Here is a 12,737-nt window from a genome sequence, read left to right as displayed (position 1 = left end):
CTTAGTTATGCTTACCCCACATTAAAAAAAAAGCCAAAAACCACCTGCACCCCCAAAAAAAACCCAAACCAAAGTAAGCCCCAACCACTACACCATTAGAAACATCTATTTAAGGTGATATTTTTATGCAAAAGTTATTTCATTTCTCTGGTTGACCTTCCATTTTTCTTGTCTCTGAATTTCACAGAAACATCTCTAAATTAAACCATCTATACCATTTAGTATGGCACTCAGAGCCAACTTAATTTAGAAGTAGAAAACCAAAAATTTTATAGTTCTTTGTTTTAGATGCACCTTTACATTCCTTCAGTGGATATAAACACAGCAAGTAATTATACAGCTACCGAAGTTTATCATCTCCTTTTCCAAAAGCACTCTTTGCGAAGTTTGACCCCCATTTACGTTAAATCTTGATTTTCAAAAGAGACCTCATTTTAGAGAGATATTCATTTCCATCCACTGGTTCCGAGAGGAAAAACTCTTGGGATATTTCAAGGCTATGACGTCCTGCTATCTCATTTTTGTCTCTATCTTGCCTACCTCCCCTCAGGTTGAACTAACAGGGAGGAGTCATCTGAGTTAAAGAATGCATTACCAAGGAAATGGAAAGCCCGTAGACAAGTATTTTACATGTCATTTTGAAAAGGAGAGTAAGCTTATGACCTTCTGTGAGGTCACCTGAAGCGAGAGATCCATTTCCCAGGACCATCTGACTCGTGCTGCTTCAGACCCCAACCCTGCGCTGAGCGTGGACTGACAGCAGAGAGTGAGTTAGTTCCTGCACTAACAGCCAAAGCCCAACTGCTGCCATGCTGACAGAAAGCAGAAACATGTCCTCAGGAGAGCCTCACTTGTCACACGTAACCACAAGGTGCTCCAGCAGGCATCGGTGTCCTTCCACAGCCACTGGGAACAGGTGGGTTGTAGCTCAGAGGCACAGGACACCACTTACAGGGATTCCTCTATATACCCACATCCATGGCTCTCATTCTGGCCCACAGTCCCTGCTCAGACCTACCTTGGACATCTCAGTAAAGCCAAGGCGTATCAAACCTTGACTTCAGGACTCAGCTTACAAACAGACCCCAATATAGCTGCATTGGCAAAACTATGGGGCAGCAAACCAGTGTTCAGAGCATGATTTATTTATTAAAGAAATTTCTGCCACCACCAACAGAATGTCAAAACTATTCAATAAATTCAGCACTCTTAACCCTTCAAGTCTGCCAGTACAAATCAACTCAGAAACTAGCTCCCTTTGCTGCTTACAGGCAGATTCATGAACACCCTCCTAGGCAGCACCATTGCATGCTGAGAGCAAAGACCCATCTGCCTTAAAAATGAGATCAGAGGATCGCTTATCTCTTTGCCTAAACTGAATATGAAAGAACTATTCTTCTTCCCTTACAGCAATGGAAAGTCCTCCAACTTTCAGACAATAGAAAGACAGACAGGAAAAAACATCAAGCAGGTTATAGGGTTGGGATGCTGAAATGCCCACAAACATGATAAGCAGAAGGTGCTGGTTCCCTGGGAAAAAGTGTTTTTGCATAGACTTTTTTTTTTAAGTAGGTTTAGTAGTTTTAGTCCTGAGGGGGAAAAAGTTTCCAAAAATAACTGCTTACTTTCTGAAGTTTGTGAGGTGTCATCACAAGCGCATTTAGCTGCTAAAGTTCATCACCATGCCAGTAAGTATAGACCAAAGCAGCTGTGATCGACTTCTCGATACATGCCTTCCTCTCAACCATCTCCCATTATATATCAAGCTGCGTAAGGCATTTCCTATCCTAGGGCCAGGAGCAGTCCTTGGGCTACGAGGGGTTGAGAAAATGTAAAGGCCTATCTGCTGTTCTTATTTGGAGCACAGAATTCAGTTCAAAGTACAAGCAGCAGGAAGATACAAATTCAAGATTAGTCACAGGGAAACAGATGATTTAGGAACAAGAACCAATCTGTCATAGGCAAGGAGCGCAGCCTCCATGGCCAAGTCGACTACAGTTCTGCAACAACTTTAACTTACGAAGTCAAATTTTAATCTAATTTGAAACTGAGTAACTTGTGGAGCAGAGTAACCTCTGAACTCATTCAATTTTGTACTGTTAGTGTGCTCAGCCTGTGGCCTCAGCTATGGTTCTAGCAAAATAGAGTGAGTTGGAAGAGTGGTCAGGATGGAGACTATTTGGGCTTTGATACCCAGAACAGCAGGGCACCCAGGGATTACCAACAGCTTGGTGTCCATCTCATACTTCAAATACCTTCTAGTCATTAAAATGACTAAATCCATGTCCTCTTGAGACCCGAAAGGCGTTTCACCTGTTGTTCCAGGGCATCTGCCAGTGCACTGCACAGAGACTACATTAGTTTACACTCAAGTCTGTGTATTAAAAGTTCCCTTCACAACCACGTAAGGGAGGAATGCAGTGAAATCTTTAGATCTAACACAAACTAGCAGGAGTTTGCCCTTCACAGCAAGGTTCTTGGAAGGGAAAATACAGAAGCTCTGAGTATGGGGAGTGTAGCACTTTAAATAGACCTACTTAACACCACTCTAACCTTTTTCCAGAAGTCAGCTTTCAAGTTGAAGTTTTCCAGGCTTAGTATCCTCCATGATATCCATTTTGGATAAAATATACTTTTAAATAGTGAAGTATGAGAAGAGGAAAGAAAGAAAGAAAAAAAATCAATCCTAAACTAATAGATGACTAAATATCAGCTCATACTCCTTAACACCTACAGCCACTTTGGAAAGGAAAAACAGCCCTTGTTTACAAACCATTTAGAGCAGTAATTTTCAAACTGTGGGCTCCTGAAAAGCATAAAGGACCCCACACAATTTAAACTATTGGCAATAGCCTTGTTTTTCCACAGTTGCTTCTTGCCAACTCCAGGTCGAAAAACACTAATTTAAGAGAGCCCTGGCAAAACACATTTCTTCTCTCCATGGTTCAGGCTTGTTCAAGAGATAACTACAGACTCCGTGCTGAATTCAAAAGATCATATGCAAAATGGACCTCTGGATGGCCTGTCTCAACTAAGCACTGAAGCTCATTCCCAAATCACTGCACATCACTCGAGGAAAACTGCAGAGGCAAGACCAAGGGATTAGATTTTGTGAAGAGTCTACAAAATTCCCAAATCTTCATTCGCGAAGCCTAGCCATGGTGACAAAAATACTCCTGTAAGATACAAGAACTAGGTTCTCATAGCATCTTACCATACAGTTCCAGATGATTATATTTTTCTTATTTTATATGAATTCACAGGATTGACAAGGAGGACAGAACATATAAAAACCAAGAGAAATGTGCCAGCAGTCATTAAGCATTTAACCAGAAACACCAAAATTAGTGTTATACTTGCTACAATTTTGTCCATCAAGTTAGAATAAACAAAACGTTCATGAGAAGTATTTCAAGGGAAAAGTTACTTTTTCCCTCTCCAAGAGACTTTGACTCTTCATTTTTACAAAGCCTTGGTACACAACACATTTTGAAGTATGGATACTCATCTAAACCTACACATAACTAACACTTCACCCTTAGTTTTCCCCTCACACTTCTCCATCCTTCACTCAATCTTGTAATATTTTGATAGCTAGTAAGCTACAGTATGCAGATAAAGGATAACCACTAAAGTTACTGAAACATTCTTCTTCTAGTTGAATAGAAGCAGAACTTTGCCAAAGGACATTTCAAAGTAGCAAGGGACACTCCTCCTGCTTAGCAGTGAGGACAATTAAATCAAGAAACAATCACTGAAACAAAAGTGCAGAAGTTTTTTCTAAGAGAAGTTTTTTTCACTTCTCGTTTTGGAAAAGAACACTATCAGATGGCTGTTTTTTCCATAAGATAAGACTCTTGAGAGAAATCCCAGAAGAGAGGTTCTAGTATCATATAAACTTAAGTTTCACTAACGACTTCAAAACAGAAGAGAAAGCTAGGGATAAAGTAGCAATGTTCCTCCTTTTCTAAAGAAAGATTGCTTTTCAATTTTTTTAGGTTAGAAAGGGAAATTACCTCCATGCTTTCCTATTCTCTTGCTTTTGCAGAGTGAAATGGAAGTTAAGCATCCATCTCTGCAAACATTTTGTTCGTGCAAAGGATACAACACCATGTTTTCGGAAAAGCATCTAAAGATCATGATAAAGCATCACCTAGAAAGCAGCTCTCATCAAATATTAAGCCAGGAGATGACCAAACTCAAGACAAGGTCTGCTGTAACACTAGCTTATCTTCAACTTGTTCACGATGAGGACAAATTGACCACTAAAGCAGCCAAAAGCCAAGAAGCAAGCCAGGTTGCTATGAGCATTTAAATCAAATTTTGTGCACTCCAATATATAAATATATTTCTCAAGAAGCCCAAGACTGCAGGACACAAGGCACAGGCTGAGAGAACTCTTCTGGCCACACGACTCCTCAGTTGAAGTGTCCAAGCACACCACACTGACTAATCTGTGATGCAGTTTCAAAACTGGCCCACATGTTTTCCGCACATTAAGAGCAGGCGGACCACTTAAGAGCATTATGCATACAAAGTGCTGTGGAGAGTTTAACAGTGGCAGACTAGCCTGCCTTTGCAAGGCTGGAGGCGGAACTCAAAGGTCTTTTACAAAGGGAACAGAGCAAGCTGCCTCCTGTCACACATGCATGTAGCACAGGGAGCCCAACAGCACATTGCTACAGTCTAACTACATGCAAAGGAGCACAAGGTGAGGAGCATCACCACTATGTACTGCCCTGGAAGCATTAGAGTGGGGAATTGCAGGCTGTGGGCTGAAGCTTTCACATCCTTTTGTTAGTGCAACCAACAAAAAAAGAAATGAAGAAATGAAGAACTCTATCGCTTGACTACCTGTTCCTCTTCCTACTCAGGCAGTTACTCCATTTTCAAAAGGACCACCATCCCTTTGACCAGGGAGGTCAAAGGACCACATCAAGCACTCACCTATGCAATTCTCTCCAGTTAGACGCTGAAACATTTGTACTATAAGCATACACAAAAAACATTAAAAGATGACCAGGAAAGTTCTCACAAGTAAACTCAGCTCAAGAGTTAAGATTGCCTGGTGGCCTCTGATGTCTTTCCACACTGCTGAATTCAGCTTCTGAAAGCTTCCTTTGTTAATGAATACTGAGCTCTTGTCCAGTCCTCTTTTCTCCCCCTCTTCTCCCTCCCATAAAATATCACAGTCCTCAGGGCATAAGGAACATCCTTTGTCTTTCTGCAAGTCTTCCCTGTGCAGCCACTTTGCCACCGCTTCTGGAAAATGCAACAGGAACACCATCTTTTCTCTTCTCTGTAAGAAGAGCGGAAAAAACCCAATGGAGACATCATCGAATAGCAATTTTACTATGAAGGAAGTGGTGTCCTGCAGAAGTGTTGCAAAACCACAACCTCCACTTCATCTTTCACGTGCCAGCAGTATTCATGTGTAACTCAAATCTCCTACTCAGCTTTGACAGCTGAATTTTTTTGTTAACTCACCATAAAAGAACACATGATACTACACACAACATAGGAGGCGAACCAAATCTGGGGTAAAAGGTAAGTGACTTAAAGATGTCCAGAGAAATAATAGTAAGGCATTCTTTGACAGAAAAAGAAATAAGCTGAATCTGTCATTTCCCAAAAGAATCTGAGGCCACATGGATTTATGGGAGAGAACTAAGAAACCTCAGAAGCCTGCAGAGGTACTGGGGAGAAGCGCTGTAAAGGTGCAACTTAGTAATAGAGGAACTGGTTTGGAAAGCAAAGCCCACAGTTCATTATCACGGAGAGAGCTTTAAGAGGGAGACTGAAGCAATCTTCCTGCTACTGTAATGAACATGAAGCACACAGAAATAAGCACTTACTAAGCGAAAGACAACTTGGATTTTTGCATGTGACAATACCAGTTGAATAGCCTCAACTCTTCATTTTCTGTCTCTCCATCCTCTGCAGATGTTGTAGCAAAAAAAAAAAAATTGTTCTCCAGTCAGGTCTAGTCAGGGAACTGATTCACTAAGCTGCCACACATAGTTGTGCCAGCACAGAGGGGACCATTTAAGTCATCTTAAGACAGCACTACTGTCAAACATAACCACAGTCTGTAGCATGGTTACAAGAAACAAGATGCAAACTAGAAAACTCCCTGCCTTTCGAAGAGGCTATTCTATCCCCTTCCCTTCCCCCCACAGACATGATCCCATCCAGCGTTTCAGATGAGCTCTCCTGCTCATCTCATTCCTAGCTAGGATGACTCAGGTTACTAAGCATCATCAGAAGATTAGCTAGTTTTGCAGACTTCTGTCAGTTTAGTAAAAACAAGTGCTAATAACCCTCTTAGCCAGAGGTAGAACCTATATTGGCTCAGCCCACCCCATCCAACCTTGCCTTCAGAAAATCCCAAAAGCTTTGTATTTCTCAGAGAGTTATAAATATCCATCCAAATAACCTTTGAGAACCAAAGCCTCATTCTCTTTAGAGTGAAAATATATATACACAGAAGGTTGAGGAAGAGCAGTGGAGAGTCCCCCCTACTGCAGTAGTGTTCTCTCTGCCCCAACATGTATGACAGGGCTAATTTTCTTTAACCCTGTTAAATGTCTGTTTTTCCTCAAATCTTGCCTAAACTGACTTTTAGGAAGTACTTTCATTGTGATTTTAGAATAGTCATGAAAGAACACAAGTTCCCAGACAAAACAAACAAACAACTAACCACATCAAAACACATGACAGTACTTGCCTGGATGTACCATGGCCTAAGATGGCAGAGCATTGAGTCATGTAAGTACTGTGCAATAAGGATTTAGACAACTGAGCACGAAAATAGGGATTTTGTATCATCCATTCTTAATTAAAGTGCAGTTATTGGATTTCTGTGTATAACAATATTTGGATTATCAGTATACGGCACGAACTGTCAAAAATGTCTTAAAACTGGGAACAGTCCTTCAGGTACTTTTTTAAAATGGTGCTGTACCACAAAGCTGTAAATCTGTACTATATATATCCCAACATAAACACTACAAAGATTTTATCTAGATGGATTTTGACTATTTCCTGCATGCATGGAATGGATTACTGTAATTAATTTTGAGAGGTTCTATTAAAAGCGGATGAATGTCATTATTCCTTAGTTAAAAATTAAGTCCAAAAACTCTATACTTCCTGCAGGACAAAGATGTCCCGAGAAGGAAACCTCCCACCTTGCAATGATCATTATTACCTCACACAAATTAAAATACTTTTTTGCTGACATGTGAAACAAACCAAATTATGAGGCCTAGTCCAAAATTTCATGTCGCAGGCATTGGAAGAAGAGCTCGAGATAGTATAATACAAAGCGATTATCAAGAATTTTTTTTGAGTATGCTTCTGTTTGGTCGACATTGTCCCTGAAAGGGTAGAAGTTATTCTTCGTTTGTAAATAGGGAAACAAGGGCAAATCCAAAGTGATTTGTAGTGAATCCAAAGAGATATTTGGAACAGATCTAGACTCATCCCCCGCAGTTCAACTTCTACTGTTCTTCAGACACATACCATCGTTCCACACACACTCAAAGTAAAGCTAAATATCAAGCTGTAAATTTCATTCCTTACAACTAAAGATTTTTAATTTTAAATTACAGTTGCCTCATTTTTTTTCTTGGCATAACTTTGTCATAAAAGGGTAATTCTCCCTTCCTCAAACTGGCAGAAATGTTTATGCGTAGACCAGATCCTCTTGAACAAGCTTTCGGCTACTATACTGTAAAATTGCTGTATAAATGGATTTATATTAATTAAAAAAGCCACAAGCTGTATCTACATTGCATGCAGGTTCAGATAAGGTAAAGAGTACCACTTGCACATTTTCTGGGGACAAGGCTGGGGACATATCTAAAACAGATATCAGTATAGAACAGCCCTACATTTAAACTTTAACTTGCTTTTTATTATTATTTTCATCAGCATCATGGCTATAATAAGCTTTCTCATTTTGGAACAAAGAAATACAATCTGACCTTTGAACCAGAACTACGTTAAACACTGGGAGACTCGAGCCTACTTCCAAAACAAGATAACGCAGCTAACTGTTTGGAAGCAGCAGCTAATTCATATCACATATATGATAGGCTGGAGCTATACACGAGCAATAATCAAGATAAGTAATAAAGATTTCAGAATTATTCAACTACTGTACACCTTCTCTTGATTAATATTAGCTTCTAACACTTCCTGATGTATCATATTTCTTCCACAGAATCCACACTTTAATCCTAAGTATCCAAGGGCACAGAAGACCACGACTATTCAACAAATTAGTACACAGAAACAGATCAGGTACTTCAGTTGCAGTATTTCATCAGCAACAGTCATTTTAAAAAAAAGGGAAATTGCTTCACTTATTTTGATAGTAAAAGAGTAAAATCAACAGCTAAGTAGCATCTCAATGAAACACTGGCAGAGACCAAGATGACTGGAAATCTTCTGACGTTACAGGTTTTGCCTTGAAGTCATCGTTTTGCGCCCAAAACTAGGATAACTGCTGAAGAGCACTGAACCATTCCCTCCCTGCCCCCACACCCCCAACACAGACCATAATTCAGTCAGGGAGTTTCCAAGAGTACAGCTAATATTTAACAGAGGGCCAAGCATCACCAGCTAGTAGAAATACATGCGACCACCTCAAACTACCACTCCAGTGACCACATAGCATTGCAATGCTATTACTGCCTGTATAAAAGGTGTCAGGAGGGTTTCAGGGATCTGTGGGCTATTTCCTCCCTCAAACTCCCCATTCCTTTGCTGACCCGATCTCATCAACCATTTCAAATCTAGCAAGAGTCTGAACAGCAGGTGACTGGAGGCTGGGAGAGGGAAAAAAAAATAAAATTAAAATCATCACATAGATTTGTCTCTAGGTATCTGCTTTTAGCCACTCAAAAAGATGCTAACACTCAAGACTGGTACAGAGAACAAATATGTCAGTATCAAAGTGTTATCATCTGGTACACTGTGTCCTTACAATCAAAATCCTACCAGGGCATCAAGACCCCGGGTGCCACTCACTACTCCCTTACGTGTGGTTCAACAGCCCAGTACATCTCCCTGCAAAGAGAGCTTAAACACCCCCTTCTCCACACTTCCCTCCACCTGCAGGCCATGGCATGCTGCTCCTTCAATTGCATCACTGATCAACAGAACTGCTCATAGACATGTCCTCCACCGGCCACACCACCTCCCTCTCCACAGAAAAAGGGGATAAAATGCATGACAAGGAAGTTTCAGCCAGATCAGTTCACTGAGTTACTTCCCACAGAAAGCCGCCCAGGTACAACTGAAATGCAACTCTGTGACAGTTCAAGCTGATCTGTATCTCTGCTGCCATTCTCATTCTTTTCCTTTCCACCAGCTATGCATTCTCACCCTCTTCCTTGCACTAGCGCTAGTATTTGCTTGACCCCACAGACAACCAGTTCAGGGAGCTATCCCAGCAGAAAATTATTCCACTCCCTCCAAAAGATGATGTTTTCTGCTAGGACAGCTACCCTGAATTGGCTCCTAGTGGACAGGTGGTCCTTCAGCTCCCCTGTGTTTTTGCACCCTTGAGAGCACAAGTTTAGTTTGACAAACTGTCATGAACCCACAGTCCAAAGAAGAAGCCGATCACAGAAGCACGAAACGAGGTGAAAGTGAATTACTTAAGCAATTTTTATTGCCAAATGCACTAGTTCAAACCATGAGTATATTTTTTCTGAATGCCACACTGTGTAGTATTAGAATGGCTTTTCAGGGAATGATGTTAACACAGAAAATCCCACACTCCTCATTTACTTTCAGAACGAAATATGAATGGGTATTTCTGAAGTAACAAGAAGGATTTTCCCATACTGATATGTAAACTTTGGGAAGCAGAGTATTTATTACAGGAAAAAATTCTTTAAGACTTCTACAAACAGCCAAGGTGAAACAGAATGTTACCTTATTTAACAAGTCTACTTCCAAACCTCAGGGAACATTGTCAAAATTCACTTAAGATGTCAGAGGTGTATTTTGGGCAAGAGGTTAAGATCACAACATAATTTCAGCTGGACATCCTGGGCTACTGCAATAAACCTTTTATTTTTCTATTAAAAATATCCAAACCAAAAAATGTAACAATTTGCACATTTACATGACCCAACAATTTATAAAAGATTCATACTAGGAGCAGGGCAGGTCTCGAGACCTCATAAAGTTGATCAATTTGAAGCTGAAACTATTTACGACATAGTACTATCAAGATAAAAGTCACAGAGCACTGTTACACTTTGGACTTTATTTTTTTTTAAATGGTTTTGTACTTTACCTCCAAAAAATCCCAGTCAACTCTGTGCTTAACAGCATTCACAGTATCTTTTGTTAAACACACACAGAGGGACTTTCAGAGAGGGAAATCTTTCAGAGGAACAAAACATGTATCAAATTTAAGTATGAGGAAGAGATATGGAAGGGACAAAGGGAGAAAGCAACTTCACCAGCAGCTGGCAATTTAAATGGCTTTAGAGAAATAGAACAGGGTGTGTATAAATGGGGGTGGTGGTGTTTGTTTTAAGTTTTAGCACTTAGGGTTGCTAAGAACTTCAATAATGTAGCATTTTCCTTGAGTCTGTAGATGACACAAACTTCTCTAACTACCCAGGATTTTCCCAAAGAGCAGCATAATGAATGGACACAATTCTTGCATTTCACCCTAACGTAAGATCTTCAACAGTAGCTTTGAAACTGTCCTTTTGGGTTTGTTTTTTTTTTTTCCTGCTCTTAATTTGCTCCTCACAGCTATCTGGTTAAACTCTGAGCAGCAGAACAGCTCCACTGGAGGATTCAGGGACCTAACACGAGAGCAGCAGGGACTGAGAGGAAGAGAAGATGACATGCTGCAAGTAGGGAGTTTAGAAAGGACTAGGACAGGTGAACCCCAGCAGCCTGAGGTAAGAGGAGATGAGAAAATGAGATAGGAGTAAAATAAATCTGGTTCAAGCAGAGATGGAAGCCAACAAAATGTAGCAGAGATGGAATCAAAATAAAACGCCACAAACTGGATCAATCATCCGTTGGAAAGAAAATCCAGCACTTTTGTGTAGTGTGAGTTTCTCAGGAACATATTACTCTTCAATCACTTTATGCATAAAACAAGTTAATCGCTTGAATTAATCTGAAGTTAACAAGCATCTAGCACACACTTTCACATTACAGAAATTTAAACATTTAGATGAAGCCAGAAATATACACAGCAGCAGTTAAACATCCTGGTGTAACCAAAAATGGTATTTTAAATCCCTGATAATGAACTGGGATGCTGAGCTAACTGACAATAAGAGGTTTAACTCTGCACACAAGGAACTAAAGTGAATCTATGACTGTTTTCACAGATTACCTATGCTGAGCAGTCACTGGGAGATTATGGCCATATTTCCATATTTAAAAATAAAATGAGGATTTGTGCTCAATTAGAAACAGAAGGCCAAACAAGATGAGACTAATGTTTTAGATAGGGATTTTTAAGATTACCCTGGAAGTTCATAGTTTACTGTTGTCAAATCTATTTTCTATGCAGACACCTACAGAATTACTGGCCTAGTGCTGGCATTTATGTGTATGTTGGGACCCGTAGAAAAGGTCTCGATTTCTTGCTAGGGAAAGAGAAAAGAGCAAAATCTGTATTTTGAATGGAAAAAGTTACTCGAGATGAAAGGGACTTCTTTTTCAAAACCCCAAATATTCGACTGCAAGGAGCCTGCACAACAAGAAACGCGCACGGTGGGGGGGGAGGGAGGAGGAGGTGGGGGGGAAAGAGAAAAGCAATCACACATCCTTTTAACCTCGCGGCCCCGCTCCGGATTCAGGGCGTCAATCCGGCACCGCGATCCACAACTTTCCGCTTCCCCCCGCCGCTCCTCCTGCTGGCTCCGCGGCCCCGCTCCCTCCCGCCTGGCCAGGCCGGTGGCAGGCGGGCCGGCCCGGGCTCGCCTCCGGGCAGTGACAGGCGGGGGCCGCTCCGCGCCGCCGGGCGCGGCCCCGCCGTAAACAAGTTTGAAGGGGCCGCGGCCGGGCCGGGCCGTGCCGGGCGGGGAGGAGCGGGCGCGGCGCTGACAGGGGCCGCACAAAAGGGCAGGGTAGGACCCCCCTCCCGGCTCCCCCCCCGGCGCAGGGCGGGGCCCGGCCCGGCGCGGCGCCTCACGGCGGCCGGCGGGGAGGGGGAGTGGGGCGGGCCCGCAGGCCGCGGCGCCGCTCGCCTCACGGCCCCCGCTCCGGCGGAGCCTCCCGCCGCCGCGGGGCCCGGCCCGGCCTCCCCGCCGCGCCGCCGTCCCTCACCTACACAGTGAATGAGCTTGTGTCGCCACGAATCGAGCTGGTGGCGGACGCCGCGTCTCTGGATGGAGCACTGCTGCCGCCCGCACGGGCTCGCCATCTTCTGGGCGGGGGCGGGGCGGGGGCGGTGGCGGCCGGCGGGGCGGGGGGAGGAGGGAGCGAGGGAGGGAGGGCCGCGCGCGCCGCGCCGCGCCACGCCCACTCGCGCGCAGCGCCCGCCCCGCCCCGCGCATGCGCTCCTCCCCCGCCATCGGCCCGCACGTGCGGCGCCGCCGCACCCGCCCGCTGGGGGGCGCTGCAGCCCCCCGGCCTGTCGTGAGGGAGCGGGGGCGGCCCCGCCCTGAGCGGGCACCGTGTCCCCAGGGGACACCCCAACCTCGAGGGGACATCATGCCCCTAAGCGGTCACCGTGTCGCCAG

General features: G+C 43.2%; 1 protein-coding gene across 4 annotated transcripts in view; it reads right to left on the bottom strand.

Moving 5' to 3' along the window:
* LCOR (ligand dependent nuclear receptor corepressor) overlaps positions 1-12,440 on the bottom strand; it is an 82,132-nt gene extending 69,692 nt beyond the window's left edge. For 2 of the 4 annotated variants that reach the window (XM_027672104.1, XM_027672108.1), the window contains exon 1: positions 12,322-12,440. In XM_027672104.1, coding sequence (XP_027527905.1) covers positions 12,322-12,418 — 97 coding nt within the window. In that variant the 5' untranslated portion in view covers positions 12,419-12,440. The remainder of the gene's footprint in view (positions 1-12,321) is intronic. The other 2 variants (XM_027672105.1, XM_027672106.1) reach the window with 2 other exon arrangements.
* Between the last annotated feature and the right edge of the window lie 297 nt (positions 12,441-12,737).

The sequence above is a fragment of the Neopelma chrysocephalum genome, unplaced genomic scaffold, assembly GCF_003984885.1.
Source record: "Neopelma chrysocephalum unplaced genomic scaffold, ASM398488v2 Primary Assembly neopelma1_97390, whole genome shotgun sequence".
Classification (NCBI taxonomy): domain Eukaryota; kingdom Metazoa; phylum Chordata; class Aves; order Passeriformes; family Pipridae; genus Neopelma; species Neopelma chrysocephalum.
Note: the sequence above shows the minus strand (reverse complement) of the source record. Positions and strands in the feature narration are given on the sequence as shown.